Source organism: Morus notabilis, unplaced genomic scaffold (genome assembly GCF_000414095.1).
Source record: "Morus notabilis unplaced genomic scaffold, ASM41409v2 Scaffold1285, whole genome shotgun sequence".
NCBI lineage: Eukaryota > Viridiplantae > Streptophyta > Magnoliopsida > Rosales > Moraceae > Morus > Morus notabilis.
Window position 1 is genome coordinate 430,223 of NW_010362783.1, and position 17,149 is coordinate 447,371.

Here is a 17,149-nt window from a genome sequence, read left to right on the forward strand (position 1 = left end):
TATATATATATATATATGTTCTTATAAAATATATAGAGATCGAACCTCCAATTTCTTGGACTTATATTCTATTGAATCATATGTACTCAAGCATCCAATGTATTGGAACTATATTTTTAATGACTTCTATTGGAGTGGGACCTGTCCAGTTTGCTTTTCAGAGCGATATTCCTTTATGTTTTGCTTTTACTTTTCTTGTTTCTTGGTTTTTTGTCTGTGTGGGGTGGGTAATTCGAACTTGGTTGCTCACCATTGCAGGTCTCCGTTGAGGCTAAGCATGCTACGACAAGTTGAGGCTTTCCATTAACGTACAAAAAGTTGTCTATTATTAGAAACACTGTAGTTGGAGAATGCTTATCTTGATCTGTTCATAATTTGACGTATTTTGTGTCGATAGTCTGGGAGTAGGCAATCTTTAGAAATTGATGCACTGCTTTAGCCATTTCCCTTGTAGATCCCATTGTTTTTTGAGTTTCTTCATCAAGGAGTGTACACTCAGAGGATTTTATTGGATACTTACATCTTATTTGGTAAATTGTAAAGTTGAGAAAACTTAATAGAGCCCCTTCCCTCTGTTTCTTGCTTGAAATTTCTTTGTGGGCACACCATAAAGATAGCTCTTAACAAACAAGTCGTAGGTTGGGCTTAGGAAATGGTGGTATTGATTTCATGGCCTACTGTGTGAACTTCCTAATCCTTATTACTTAAACATAGCTTTCTTTATCACTGGCTCTTTTGTAATGACCATGTTTTTACTTTTTTATGTGTTTAGAATGATTTTCATTTTTCTGAATCGCTTTTTCTTATAAACATATGAGCAATTCACGTTGCTTCATGCGTGGGTAGACATTTGAATGCCACACAGAAAATAGAGAGGTGGCATTTGGGTGTTCATTTAGGAAAAAGTATTGCTTTTGCTGTTTGATTGATCACGACAAGCCACTTTTTAATTTTCCTTTTATCAACCAGCTGGGAACAGCTACATCATGTAGTTTGTTGTGAAGTGGCGTTAGTGGCAGTTTATTCTGATTATTTCCTGTCCTTTTTAGATAAGAACAAAACTTTATTGTGATTGTTAATGGCTTATTTTATTATTTGGTCAATCCTTTTATTGTTTTCCACTCTCTTTTGGTATTGAAGAAATTGTAGAATGCTGTTTGTATTGTTCTGTTTGTTTTTCTGGCCTCTAATGAATGGCTTATGAATAATTAAATATTAATGCACGACTATACAATTTTATAGTACCCAAACCTTCAGTTAAACACAGAGCCAGTTCTTGCTTAATCTCCTTAGTGACTTATTGCGGTTTGAATGCTTACACACACTTTCTCTCATCCAATTGTTGCTTCTATGGATTATTGTAACTTCTGTTTTTTCTATTTTTTTTTCCAGGTAAGAACTACGAAAAGGTCTGTGAAATGTGTCACATCACACTCAATAAGATCGCAATTTTTGGTGACAACGGAACTATCACCCCTGGCGGAGTAAGGATTGGTGAGTAGATATCTTATTTTGCAAATTGCAAGTTTGGATTATCAAATGTACCTTTTGGGTTCTTTTCTTTTTCTGGAGACGTATTGTCCTCATTTACATAATCTCTTTATAACTTGTTCTTTTAGAGAGCTTCTTTGTGGTTTATAAATACAGGCTTGATGTTTCTTTTGGGAAAAAGGGTGTGTTATGATGTAAGTTTTTGTGAAATCTACTTAGGTACCCCTGCTATGACGTCAAGAGGTTGTCTGGAGTCTGATTTCGAGACAATTGCTGAGTTTCTCCTCAAAGCTGCGCATATCGCTAGTGCAGTACTGAGAGAACACGGTAAGTCGCAAAAGCTGTTCCTAAAGGCTCTGGAGAACAACAAAGATATTGTAGAGCTCCGGATCCGAGTCGAATCTTTCGCAAGTCAGTTTGCAATGCCAGGATTCGACATTTGACTTGGCTTTGGATCTGCAACGCAGAAGGACTGCCATCTTTTTGTTCCAGAAAGATCTCTGTTGCGCATGTCGACTTTCAAATGTCATTCTGTGGTTGTCCTCAACTTTGTGGTTGTCTCCTTTGTTATGTTTGGCAATCTTTAAGTAGCCATCCTCTTGCCGATCGCTGTAACACGGTATAATACAGGGGGATGGAGTAACGGAGTCGGAATCGTTTTGTTGATCGATGTGCTGTTTGGTACAGAGGTGGATTCAGGAGTTGGGAGTCGGCATTGTGGCTGTGGCAGAAAGGTAAGTACAGTGGTCAGTGGCTGTACAGGAAGCAAAATTCATATTCTATAGTTTTATATGACATTCAAGATTAAATCTCCGGGTCGTTTATGAAAGGTCGGTACAGTACATGCAATGTTGGGTCAATAACCCTTTGATCCCAGTACATTGTGTTCTTTGTTCTTGCAAAATAGAGATAACTATTGTGTACAGCAGCCGGTCATGCCTTAAGACATCTTAATGAAATTCAAATTTGACTTGGAAATTTCAGTAATGAAGGTTTGATCCATACTTTCTGAACATTATCGTCAAATTAAAATTTTTGGATTAATGAGAACCCACGAAGTTGAAAAATGTAATTTTTACCTTATTTTGGTTTTCTGTTGCTGTTATTGATGCCATTTTTTTTTTTTGGTTAGTTTGAGATAATTACGATTTTATACCTCTTATTTTTGAGTTAATAAGAAAAGTAATCTGTATTGTGGATGTTATCAAAAATTATTCTTGATTCGCGTTCAGTTACAAGATCCATCTGTAAGCTACAAAAGGTTTAAATGTATCAATACGATGGTCAAATTTAACCGTGGATGTAGAGAAGCTGCGAAATTTGGCATGAATTGAAAGCATTCGAAATAACAGTGATAACTTGAAAAATTTCAAAGTTTTGGATAAGAGTTGGTCCCAATGGTAAGTTAATTTAGTCAAATATTGGTTACTAACTAATGTGGTAGCTATTTGAGCGCAAGGAATTTTCGAGAAAACATGCTTATGTTAGCATTTGTATTTACTACAATACTTTATACAGAATTGGCGACTCTAGCATTATTGCCACATAAACGTTAGAAGACTGGCTCAAAAAGCACCACTTAAAAATTCAGGTTGTTCTTTTATAACAAAATTCAGAAAAAATTTGAACTCGAATTATAACTTTATTTAAGTTTATGTTTGGAACTTGAGTTTAAATTTGAGTTTGAGGCTAAATTCGAGTTCAAGTTTTCCCTTCAACTCGAGTTCATAAACTCAAACTCAAGTTAATGAACAGTATTTTTTTTATTCTTAAAAATGTCATAATTTTTTCGTTTTAATTCTGATTGAGATGATTTTTTTTTCTATGCATTCACAACGAAAAGACGAATAAAACCCCACCTATATACCTTATTAAAATTTTTCATCACCATTGAGTTTTTATTAAAATACTATCTAAATGCAAATTTAAGTTTTGACCCACCTAAATATAAACACAAAAAGATTCTCAATTCAAATCATAACTCAAATGTGTACATCCAAACACAAACTCAAGTTACAACTTCAACTCAAATTATAACTCAAAATCATCACTCAAATCACCTCAACTCAAAAATACAAAAGAAAAACCCCTAATTTTAAAGAAAGAAACCCGGTATTTTCTTTCTTTGGCCGGTAAAAATTAGAAAGAATGCTACATGTGCTTTTAGCGCAATTTTTTCCCCCTCTTTTCTTTTCTTTTCTCTCACCTTTCTTTTTTTTTTTTTTTTTTTTTCCTTCTGTTGGTGCCTCTGAGCACAAAGCAAAGGAGAACATGGCTCATGATTGCATTGAGGAGAGAACAAGAGTGGAGCATGGATAGAAGTACCCAACCAAGGCCTGAAATTTGTTATGAATAGGCACACATATATGATGTGCATCATTGCTAAGAGACAAGAGGAGAGAGAAGAATTAATGGACAAAATAGGAAGACATTGGAGGAGAAGAATGAATCATAGGAACAGCAAACATGTCAGTGGAATGGTGTTTAGACAGAGACTTTGAGCAACTTTACTCTCTCTCTCTCTCTCTCTCTCTCATGCTTTCATTAAAAACCAAGCAACAACGAGACAAAAGTATCCTTCAGATACACAAAAGAAAAGAAAAGAAAAGAAAAAAATCAACTTTTTGAATTTTATAAAAAAAGAGTAAAACCAGGAATTCCTACAGCCCACTTTTTCCATCATTGTTTCACAACCAAAATGATTAGTCATTTACTATGCCAACTCTTAAGACTCTCTTTGAAATTAAAAATTAATGCATGAGATAGGATCTGTTTCCACAATTGTAAAGGCACAAATCTGTTTCCACAATTGTAAAGGCACAAAATCTCTTCTCAATGACCATACAAGGAAAAATCTGGGGAAAAGATTAGGATTTGATACCTAAATTCTTTTTTCAATTTTCTTTTTATCTTTCAAGTGCAAATAGATTAGTGTTGTAGCTCCATTCTCGGTTCATATTCTTCATTAAGGACTTTTGCATATAGATTGAAAAAGACAGATCCTTCCAATTAGTGCTTTGCTATCAGTGTTTTTTTTGGATGCTGCACATTAGTATATAATGTGAGTGGAAGACAAGTTAACGTTTAATCATAGAAAATTTAGGCCATAAGTCAATAATAGAATCCAAAAGGCACTGCTCAATTTAAGTAATAAAACATAATATATAGTAATCTTAGTATGTGTGTTCTTTTTATATTCAACGAAATATTAATAGACTATAAGAGAATTCCATTTAAAACTTAAATTTTACGCTGTTTAAACGACATAACTGAACAGAATTACTATGATTAGAAGAAGTAGCCATAAAAGAAAAAACAGCATAATTATGTGGCTATAGCCAGTATGCCGTACTTAATTAGTTTCATTAAGCCATAAAAAAAAAATTGGTACAACTTTGTTGAGGATTTAAATATATATTACAAGGCAAGCAAAGGTTGCCTAGCTCTTAATGCAAGTGCAAAAGAGCTACTATACTTGGCTTGAAAGCTATATGAAATCAAAAGAGATGTTTGGTTCATAAATTAGAACTATGTGATTACAATCATTTTCGATTTACGTGTATTTTTTGTGAGAGAAAATACTATAGCGAACCACGAATCATGATTCGAATCAGGGAACGAATCCCCCAACCAAATAACACCAAAGAGATTTCAAAACCATGGTTAAAAGGAAAATTCCCTTTTATAATTTTCATCAAATTTGCAACGATATATATAAAGATTGAAGAGGAAGGAAATTTGAGGACCAGAATGATTAAAAAAAAAAAAAAGAAGCAAAAAACTTGGTTTTGTTTTGTTTTGTTTTTTTTTTTTTTAAACTTGTTAATTAAGAAATGTGTCATTGTCTCATGGCAGGTAGCATAATCTACTTTTTATGGTGTAATCATTCTTTTAAGTTGACAGGAGGAGGATATCTCCTGTTGTCTTTGCCTGAAATCAACAATCAATTACTTTCAGTGATCAAAACATAAAGAAACAAAAGGAAACATAGTGAAAAAAAAGGAGCAAAATAATACACTCCACATTTTTTAAATCCATAGACATGTAAATCACTGCAAGATCAAGCAAACACTCTGCTGATTTCTTATCTCTTGAAGTCTGCAATGTCTTTAAAAATGAAATTAACGACGAAAATTTGTTGCTAAAAAGGTCTCCTTGTGTTTTGATCACTGAAAATATTTAGCAACGAATTCACCCAATACCTTGTCGCAAGATAATTCGCCACCCCATTAGCAAGATGACGTTTTTTTTTTTTTTTTTTTTTTTTTTTTTTTTTTTTTTTGTGAAAATTTTTTTTTTTTTTTTTAATTTATCATTGCTGAAAGTTGGAATTTTTCTTTTATGATACCAAAATAGTTTGGAGATCTTTTTGAATAAACTGACATGGCAATTATGTTTTAGCGATGACACTATGACATTTGTCGTTGCTAAAAGATGATTTTTATTTTATTTTTAAAAATGCAGCAATAATTATTATCTTTAAAACAGTATTTACGTACAATTGAAAATTATTATTGTTTTATATATTTTTAGATTTAATGTCAGTACATCTATATTAATTGTGTACCTTTTTTTTATAGAAGAATTATATTTTTTTTCATTGTTCCCTAAAGTTATTATTTGAGTGTGAGTTATTAGTTTTCTTCAACTGCGCCAGAAAGTTTTAATCAGAAAGAAAAACTCAAATTGTTTCCACTACTTTATTTATTTATTTTTTAATTACAAACCTTCAGATTTTAGGGATATACATAAGGTTTTTATTTCAAATTAACCATGTTACTAAGTACATAATGAAAGTGATATCTAATTCCATGTATAAACATTAATTCACACTTCAAAATTTGAGTGGCTTCAGCAATATGTGGGACAAACAATATTGAAGCATCAATTTCCTCTTATCTCTAATATCTTTTCCATTCTTTAAAGAGAAGAATCTCTCCTATTAGGTAATATATATATATATATATATATATATATTGCTTTTTATTGAAGCTATTGGGCTATTTACATATTCCTCTTGTTTCTTATCTTTCAATAGTAATAATAATGCTTTATCTTTAAAGAAAGAATCATCTTCTTTTCTCCTCCGGAATTTTTCCCCTTACGGAATTCCGAGAAAATGCTCCCTTTAAAAGCTTTCATGGGTATCACTGTATATATAAAGAAGAAGAAAAAAAAGAAAAAAAAAAGAACTAATGCACATAGCTGCAAAGCTAAGAGATTAAAAGTCAAAAGGAAAGCAAAGAAACATATTGACAAAATTAACAAAAACAATAAAAGAAAAAGAAACATGCCATGACATTTGTATGCCCTTTCAGCAACTAAACTTTTTCAACTTTTTTTTTTTTTAATAATGTTTAATTTCATAAATCTCTCTCTCTCTTCCCTTTTTTTTTTTTTTCTCTAACTATGGCTTAGCATGTACCAAAATGTCTACCTATGAGAATGAGAAGAGCACATGTCTAGAAGCTTCTTTCTTCCTTCAACTATTTCATCAAAGAAATCATCAAGCTGTCCAATTATAGTCTCCACCCCACTTCTCAGCAATCCAAACCCTGATCTCAACTTCTCAATCTGATATTGCAAATCATCATTATTAATGTTATGATCATCATCATTAGATTCTTCTTCAAACTCCGCCATTCTTTCCAGCACAACTTTCAGCTCTTCCATGGTGGTTTTCGACCCCCGGAACTCGTAAAGAAGTATTCCAGATTGCCCATAAAACTGCTCCATCTCGTTTGCAACTCTTTGCCTCAATCTAGCCATTGAAACCATGAATCCAGCAGAACCCAATATTGCATTTGCTTCATAATTATCTCCTTGATCATTAAAACTTGAGGATTCAGGCAAGCAAAAGACTAGGCCATTGAACAGGATCAGCAATAGGAACGAGCTAACTTTCCTCATTGCGTGAAGAACGCCGCGAAAACCGCTGAACCCGTTGAACTTGGAATCCATTGGAACGTCAATCCAATTAAGATCATCGCAAAGTGACAATTGTTGGATTCTTGTTTCCATCAACACCCTGTTGTCCTCTTCCAACCCTACAGTTTCCCTTTGGCAAATACTTATTGCCCGGATAACCTGAAAACGAAAATTCACCTCACACATACATAAGACATGATGTTTGATTATTTTACTATTGTTCTACACTTTTATGCCATACTTCTGCAGTGAAAAAAAAAAAAAAAAAACACAACTATATCACTTGTGAAAGCTTTTGAAAGCTGGCTTGAAAAGACACTTTTAACTGATCATATATATATATATATATATCGTGTTGATTCTGATATGATTTAATATTAACAATAATTATTTTAAAAGCTACGGCAATACTAATTAAACTGGCCCTTTATACTAACCTGGCGAGACATTACGGGATTTAAATGGTGGTAATTATCAAGAGAAGAGACTATATTAGTGGCACTTGCAATGAAATTCTCGACTGCGGAGACTCCGGATTTGAGGACTTGACAGGCTTCCCAGAGCCTGGAACTTTCATCCATGTACTCATCGAGCCATTTCTCTCCGGTGGGCAAGTGAAGCTTCTGAACCAAAAGGGTCAGCTGGGAATTGAAGGACTGGAGAGAGGAGAGCACCTGTTGAAGGAACTGAATGGACATGAAGTTGTTGTGGGAGAGAAAATTTTGGTCGAGATTGTTGAGCTCACGACTCAGGAGATTGTAAAACCCACTAACGGAATTTGTGGTGCATGAATTAGGATCCATCAATAGGGGAGGTGGGGAAAAAGGGAGGAAAAGAAAAAAAAAAAAAAGGTAGTGTGGTATATATGCTATATGGTGGGTTAAATGAAATATATTGGAAAAGATGAATAAAGAAGGAAGAAGTGGGTAGGGCTTTTGGAGCTCAGGTTTCTAGCTTTATAGGTTAATAGTATTGTTGGGTGCAATTATGGTTGTTTCCTATATAGTGTGGAGGGGATGATTGAGAATCTTCTATTTTCATTGTTAAATGGGAAATAATGACATATTGGAGAGCAATTATATGCATCAATAGTGTGTATATATGTAGAGAGAGGATGAATATTAATGTTGGTGATCAAGTACTACTAGGCCTCCTTGGGCTGTCCCAATTTTTCTTAACTTATTCTAACTTTTCCTTTTTATTTAAAGGAATCTTTAATAGCGGAGAAATTTATTTTAACCGTAGGATTAGTTTTTTAATTATTAGATCTATGCACATTAAAATTTACAGAGAGCGACACATGACAACTCCTATTATAGATCCAATTGTTGAAAAAAAAAAATCTAATAGCTAAAATACAATTTTTAATGGTGGAGTAAATATAACATTCTCCAATATAATTGCACCTTTTTATTAATTAGTTTTTCTTTTCAGTCTCCAATGAAAGCAAACATGAAATTTCATAGTTGCTTACCATATTCATGTTTCTGCTAGTCTTTATGCTCCTTTTGTAGCCCTTCAAAAAGTAAACATATATCATCAGTCAAATGCAATATGTATGCACATGGAAAGCAAATTAAGCAGGAATGTTGATAGATTATGTCCCTGCAGCAGGGCTGCAAAAGTTTGACCACTTTAATTGAGATTTGAGATTCTTCCTCTCGTTCTTCCATTTTGATTTGGTTTCCTCTTTGAATTGTGGGCTAGATGTTTGCCCTCTTTTTAACTTTTTGTGTTCCTTTATTTTTTGGGCGTAAAATTCTACTTTTTTCTCCCTTTTGGTTTTGTATTCCAAGATAGTTTTTGGTTGTTGTTGTTTTTTTTTTTAAATTAAAAATAGTTTGCTTTATATAATCAATATTATTGCTGTTATCATTACTACTACTATCATTACTATCATTGTTTTGGTTTGGTTCTTTTGTAAATTAGGGAGTTTCTCAAGTAGGATTAAAAAAAATTGAACTATTGATTTTTTATTTTTAAGTTATCAGATTTGTATTAAAATATGTCCGTTCTACATATTTTTTTAATTCGATGTGATTTTAACAAGATTTAACAATTAAAAATTGACACTATCGATAACGAGACCTACCTGAGGAAGTCATTGTAAATTAATGATAAAATGGTGAAGCGGGATTGTGAATTGTAATTTAGAACCTCTTTATTAGGGCTCAAGGTTTCTAATTTAGGCATCACATTTTTCATTGTAAAGCTATATGTAGCTGCACTAGTACACGCAAGCATGTGCCCCATGTATATATAATGGAATATATATTACATATAGATTACATATAGATTATGAGAATGGAATATTTTGTTATTTTTTAATCAAATTTAAAAATTAAAGACTGACACTATCGATAACAAAGTCTACTTGAGGAAGTCTTTGTAAATTAATGATAAAATGGTGAAGCGGGATTGTGAATTGTAATTTAGAACCTCTTTATTAGGGCTCAAGGTTTCTAATTTAGGCATCACATTTTTCACATACCGAGATTATGAGAATGAAATATTGTAAAGCTATATGTAGCTGCACTAGTACACGCAAGCATGTGCCCCATGTATATATAATGGAATATATATATTACATATAGATTACATATAGATTATGAGAATGGAAGATTCCGTTCTGCATATTTTTTTTAATTCAATCTGATTTTAATTAGATTTAACAATTAGAAACTGACACTATCGATAATGAGGCCTAGATGTTTGACCACTTTAATTGAGATTTGAGATTCTGCCTCTCGTTCTTCCATTTTGATTTGGTTTCCTCTTTGAATTGTGGGCTAGATGTTTGCCCTCTTTTTAACTTTTTGTGTTCCTTTATTTTTTGGGCGTAAAATTCTACTTTTTTCTCCCTTTTGGTTTTGTATTCCAAGATAGTTTTTGGTTGTTTTTTTTTTTTTAAATTAAAAATAGTTTGCTTTATATTATCAATATTATTGCTGTTATCATTACTACTACTCTCATTACTATCATTGTTTTGGTTTGGTTCTTTTGTAAATTAGGGAGTTTCTCTAGTAGGATTAAAAAAATTGAACTATTGGTTCTCTATTTTTAAGCTATCAATGTGTATTAAAATATGTCTGTTCTACATTTTTTTTAATTCGATGTGATTTTAACCATATTTAACGATTAGAAATTGACACTATCGATAATGAGGCCTACCTGAGGAAGTCCTTGTAAATTAATGATAAAATGTTGAAGCAGGATTGTGAATTGTAATTTTAGAACCTCTTTATTAGGACTCAAGGTTTCTAATTTAGGCATCACATTTTTCCCATACACAAGAGATTATGAGAATGGAATATTGTAAGGTCCCGTTCATTTCACTGATTTGAGTTTAGAATTCGAGTTTTACTATAATAAAAAATTCTTAGAAATAGTCACATCTAACTTTTATGCTACAATAAAAAGCACTCACATAAAGTCACATCTCAACTCGAATTAAAAATTCAAATCAGCGAACTAAACGGACACTAAAATTATACGTAGCTGCACTAGTACACGCAAGCATGTGCCCCATGTATATATAATTATATTGATGGGTCGGTTTGGGGTGGACCAATCGCAGCCTCGCAGGGGAAAAGGCTATTGCATCCTACCAAAAGAAATCCTTTACTAAGATGATAGCAATGAAGTGAACACAAAGTTATGTAGCTCGTTTTTCTGTAATTTTCATTTGAGGCGTAAATCGCATTATGCTGATATAAAAACAAAAAACAAAATCAAAATTGCAAAGTTTTTGTAACGCCTTATAAGACTAACTATTTGAATTTTACGATTTTCAAGAAAACATTATCATGGAATAATATAATTATTCATAAGTAAATGACATTATTAATGTTACTAACATGATTATTAATTAATTTCTCTCAAGTGATCGTGACAAAAGACTCGGTGTATCATGATGATATATGAACATGTCATGATAAGTTACATAATAAATATATTTATATATTTATGTATATGATATAATATGAAATTTTCATGTTTTGATGTCTTACTATATATTATATTATATGATTTTAATAAAAATTGAGTACTGGTTCAAGTACGTCGTGAAGTTTTACGTTTTTCTTTACAAGTCATTTATCTATTTCTATGAAGACAGTTTGAATCTAATTTTTGATCTTTAAATCGTCCGAATTAGGAATTTTTTTTTCATACATAATTGTAGAACTTTTTTCACACATCTTGACTCACTCAATTTTGATATTGGAGTAAAAAGTTGTAGTTAAAATACCTAGAATGTTCGAATTCAAGTTCTTGCGTGAATTTTCATATTTGCTCATAATTACGAATCTGCCACCGATGATTTTAAGCACTTTTAAACATGCATGTTAATACATTTTAGGGTTAGTTACACATTCTAAAATCTATTCAATATCCATAAAAAGTCTCTAAAACTTCTTGAGAAACATTGGGTGTATTTGGTATTGGTTTTTGAATTAAAAAAAAATGTTTTACATGTTTTTTTAGGCACAAAAATAAAAATGATTTATAAACTGTGCTTATTTTACAAATATTTTGAAACCGAGAATGAAATAAAACAGTGAAAATGATTTTTATTAAGAAATTAAAAAATGATTGAAAGTTAATTTTCCTTTTCTGATTCTATTTTCTAGTACTTATCTGTAGTGTTATATTAAATAATTAATTATTAATTAGTAAATACTAATTATATAATATATTAATTAGTAATTTAATAAATAGATAGTGATTCCAGTGGTGTTGGAAAGACACAAAAGATATTTACAATTTTATGTGACATAAAATATTTCAATTCGAACGAAACACAATGTGAATGGATGAATCACTTGGAAAGAAAAACGTGTGACTTCATGAGGTGCTTGAATTCATGCTTAATATTCATTAAATCATTGATGTAGGATCGAGTAGAAATTATAGAATAAATCTGATAGAGAAGAATAGAATCAGGAGAGAAATGGAACCAGAAGGATAAATATAGGAGGAGAACAAGAACTCAAGAGCAGGAAACTGAAATCTCAATATTCATTAATCATCAAAAAGCCTTCATAAGAATTACAATCACTAATGTATTTATAGAGAATGAAATCCTAATCCTATTCTAAAAAGAAGATAAACATAAATTAATTTAAAATAATAAAAAGATAAACATAATCCTAAATTGAATTTAAATATTAAAATAATTATAATCTAATTCGTCATCATTCTCATCGGGTTGAAGAAACTCGACTCCGGTGAGTTTTAAAGTGGAAAGAATCATGAAGCAACAATCTGAAAAGTAAAAAATCTCTCGGCCTTAATACTGGATTTTGAACCAAGCCATCGATGCTTGAAAGTTGATTATAGAGACATTCTCGTTGTAGAGAAAGCAGAAAAAAAATACTCGAGACTTTTGATCACCGTGGTTGGGAAACAATTCTACCTTATTGAAAATCAATTCCATAATCAAATTAGAAGGAAATTTAAATAAACATGCACGAGATCCACTTTCAACAATAGATTTGGAGGAATTGGATTTTGGATGAGATGGTTCATCAACATAAGGAGCAGGAACAATAGATTTGGCCACAACCTCATTATTGATACCAACCCTCTCAGTAGACGGGTTTGGTTTACTAGGAATTGGAGAAAGGAGAATAGGTTTAGACACACAAGTTTTTTTTTTTTTTTTTTTTGATTGATAGGTTTCAATGTCAAAGGTTTCCTATAAAGTCTAAAAATGTATTGATTCTATTCAACATATCTCAGCATCATGATCATCAACCCAAGAAAGTCCTAACAGTTCTGAGTAACATCCATAAGGACATCACAATAAACATATTTCTCATAAGGACCAAATTTAAGAGGTAATAGACATATTTCGGTTTATCTTCCTAATATACCCAAAACGTTCTAGAGTAAGGCTCAGTTTGAATATTCAAACGGTTGACAAATTTAGTTGACACAACATTAATCTCACTACCCTCGTGTAACGCCTCAACCCCCCATAGGGTCCATATTGTGGGACCTCGACATAATCGGGTCTTATACTCGTTACTCATACGTACTATTCCCTCTGAGCATCTAGTAGCCCTCAGGGATTTCTTTCACGTCTCCTAACACTTGAGCCCAAGACATCCCTCATTATAAGGTTCTCAAGTCAAGTATTGGTACCAATTAATGTGCTTTTTTATAACGCCTTAATTGGTACCAACATGCGTCAATTGGTGGAATGAGATTTGTTAGTCCTATGCGAACTGGATATTGCATCATCATTTACATCATCCTCAACATTATTCGCATCCGAATGAGATTTGTTTGAAGGATGAGCATTGGAACCGTTGGCCGTAGTGTATCCAAAAATAGTGCACAACTTGTCATAAAATGGACAACCCTTCTTAATTTTATTTTTTTATTTTTTGCAGATTTGTGAACCTACATGACATAAACTATCATAAATTAAGCCACTGAATTTAATTAAAAGATAGCAAAAATAAATGTAGTAAGAATAAGGATTTACCCTAGAAAGTCATTCCCAGACTTCATCAGTTGCAGTAACTTGTGCAGTCACTGCATTTATACCCAATACCTCTCTCTTTCAACAACATCTTAAAGTCCTGCTTTTGTTTTAACATGTTAAACTTGTCACGACTCCAAAGATGAGACCGTAATTATTGAGGTTTAATTTAAAATTTAACTTAATTAAATTAGACTGTTTAACAAAAATCAAAAAAATAAATACATAAATATCAATATAGTTTACTCTGGAGACTTTCTTTTACAAATAATATTTAAAACAGTCCATAAAGTCTAAGAAAAATAGGCTTGGGCTTTCTGTATAAATTTAATAATTAGACTTCAAAGCCCAATTTGAATAGAGTACGGAATGACCCATTATTTCTATTCTGAAAAATTGGCTACCGACACTTAAAACTGTTTGAGGGACAGCAGTGTTAATTTCAAAAGAAACATTTTTAACGGGAAATAGTCATTTACATGATAATTATAACTGAAAATTTTTTACTAATATCAAATTAATTAACACTAATAACCGGATTTGATTAATTAATCGCAATTAATTTAACCGGATGTTACAAAACTTTTCCTCACTTGCATCTCACTATGCTTCCTTTGGATTGTGCACATAATTCTTCTCGAATTATGCGCTTCGATGCAGGTTTTGTAAAGGTTGTGGTACACCTATTTCCCGCGAGGACCAATCTTCCTCCATAAGGTCGATGAGAATTTCTTCGTGCTTTTGAGTCCAAACAGTTGCATCATCATTATTGGTAAGCTCCATAGTTTCATTTTCCATACTAGCCATCCATATAGGACCTAATGGCCGTGTTTAGAATTGATTCCATTTTTACTTTTTACGTTTTTCGAGAAAAAAATAAAAATATTTTTAAAACGGCGTTTAGTGTAATAAAAACAAAAAACGGAAATGAAAATGATTTTTTTGGTTTAGTGTAAAATGAGAGAGAAATAAAAAATGACTTTTAGTCGTTTTTCATTTGTTGTTTTCGTTTTCTCCTCTCTCGAGCAGAGACAGAGAAAGAGAGACATTAATGGGGTTTTTTACACTGAAAACAATCTCTTGATAAAACTACCAAACACATTTTCAAAAATGAGTTTTGTCTGAGATTGAAAACGTTTTCATTTTCATACAAAAAATAAAATCATTTTGGAATGAGTTCCAAACGTGCCTAATAATTCAATAGCATTTAGTTTGTCACACGTCCAAACAAGCAAAACTAACCAAAAAGAATTTAAAAACTTGCAAGTTCCATGGCATAGGTTCAACCAAAAATAAAAAGTAAAAAGCAATAAGCATATGACAAATATTATATCACATCTCATCAACAAAGAAACAAACTCAAATTAGGGCAACAAAAACAGAATAATGCAAGAAGCTTCATCTATTGTCTATACTATTCTTTGTAGGGGCTGTTAGAGTGTTTGTTGGTTGTTGACTCAACATTTCTCCAAGAATAATGGAAGCAAAGAGCAAAGGAAAACACAAGATTGCTATAACCAAAAAAAAAAAAAAAACTCACAAGCACAAAAGGTCTCATAAAATAAAGAAATAGGAAAAGAAAGAACAAGAGCATCTGCCAGCAAATGGAGCCAAACATAAATATCATATAAATTAAAACTACAAGCACAAGCCATTACTTATCATCAGTGAATTATACTTAAATCTCTCAATCTCAAACATAACCATTTACAACAAACTATATAAGGAAGAGGGAATTGTCACAATCAGCATAAAGAAAGGAGATTAAACATCCTCAAATGAATGAAACTCAAAGCAAATTCACACATATAGTTAAGAAAAGTCAAATATACATAAACCTATTCAGTAGCAAAAAGAAAAGTCAAGGAAACCACTCAAATTCAATTAAGACAAGATAGTTAAGAAACTTTTATTAGTTATTCAGTTAGTTTACTCAAGTAGAGTCAGATATGTAGTAGTTAAGTTTCTAAATGAGGATTAGTTGATGTAACTGTCTTAAGTTATCCTAGTCTACCACATCCTAAGATCTTAAACTTTTTCTTATTAATTTGACTTGCAATCAATATATATATATATATATATATATATTTTTTTTTTTTCCATATCACGATAATGGAAAGGTTTAGGATAAGGTATTGGTAGAGGGTTTATCAATATTGTAGGCTGTATATTCTCACATATGTGAGTTTTAGATAATTTGTGCGTTTCTTAAATTTGGAACCAATAATATTTTTATGTGCTTTTTAAACTTAGATGAATTGCTTTAAAATCATAGGTTGATGCTACGAGTGGTGGATTTAAGTACAGCTCAGTGGGAGCTACCGCCCCCACTTAAATTTTTTTGAAAAAAATATTACTTTTTAAAAATTTTAAAATTTTATACTTAAGTTTTCACTGAAATAATATATGCCCTCACTAAAATAAATATATTTTCTTATATGCCCCTACTAAGATAATTTATTAAAAAAATTTAATATACGCCCTCACTGAAGTAAAAGGCTGGCTCCACCACTGGATGCTACTATATCAGCACATGATGCGGACCTTTTGGCTAGCCATTAGTAGTTAAGTCACATGTATAGCTAGTATGAATCCTTTAGCTAGCAGTGCAAACTACTATTTTTTAATTTTGATGAAAATTTGAACGCAAATTTTTTTTTTCTAGTGGATTGTACGATGGTAGAAAACCGTCGTACAAAACCATCATACCATGTATATTTTATACGACGTCGTATATTTTTCAGTATAAATTTTTGAAACACAAAAGGATTACCTGTCGCATTTTTACCGGAGACATTACACGATGGGTTTTCTATGGTGGCGTCATCTAATACGCAATTTGTTATAGTATATCTAAGTGCTTGTCATGCCCTTAGTGACGCAAAAATTCGTTTATAAGTTAAACATAATTAACAAAGTAGTTAAACATTTAAAAATATAATAATCAAAATTAAAAGTAAAATATTAAAGTAATTTCTAAACAAGTCTCATTTTTTTAGTGAAATTAAATTACAAGAGAATGATAGAGACTTTCACACTTTCTGATAAGACAGGTTTAAAAATTAAGCCTCTGGCTTCATTCAGGATTTCACCCACATAATATATAATATGGTATATATACATGAACATGTAAAGAGTATTTACAGACATCAACCACAGTCTAGATATTCAAAGTTTACAATCCGATAATATACAATTCTTATATTGTATAACAAGGATGGAAGAGTGCACAACTCTTTC

The 17,149-nt window shown here is 31.7% G+C and overlaps 2 protein-coding genes across 2 annotated transcripts in view; one reads left to right on the plus strand and one right to left on the minus strand.

The window, feature by feature from the left end:
- LOC21399759 (serine hydroxymethyltransferase 7) overlaps positions 1–2,543 on the plus strand; it is a 14,058-nt gene extending 11,515 nt beyond the window's left edge. Inside the window, exons 3-4 of the mRNA XM_010102855.2 lie at positions 1,393–1,494; positions 1,711–2,543. Of these exons, the coding sequence (XP_010101157.1) occupies positions 1,393–1,494; positions 1,711–1,934 (326 nt within the window). The 3' untranslated portion in view covers positions 1,935–2,543. The remainder of the gene's footprint in view (positions 1–1,392; positions 1,495–1,710) is intronic.
- Positions 2,544–6,895: 4,352 nt separating this feature from the next.
- On the minus strand, positions 6,896–8,230 carry LOC21399761. The gene is made up of 2 exons (XM_010102857.2): positions 7,857–8,230; positions 6,896–7,578 (listed from the first exon to the last, which is right to left on the minus strand). Exons 1-2 carry the CDS (start codon positions 8,220–8,222, stop codon positions 6,925–6,927), a joined length of 1,020 nt encoding a protein of 339 aa, XP_010101159.1. The 5' UTR covers positions 8,223–8,230; the 3' UTR covers positions 6,896–6,924.
- Positions 8,231–17,149: the final 8,919 nt, after the last annotated feature.

Coding starts and splice junctions, on each gene's coding strand:
- LOC21399761 (XM_010102857.2), bottom strand. CDS start 8,222: ATGGATCCTAATTCATGCACCACAAATTCCGTTAGTGGGTTTTACAAT. Junction 7,579..7,856: donor ATCCCGTAATGTCTCGCCAG/GTTAGTATAAAG, acceptor TTTCGTTTTCAG/GTTATCCGGGCAATAAGTAT.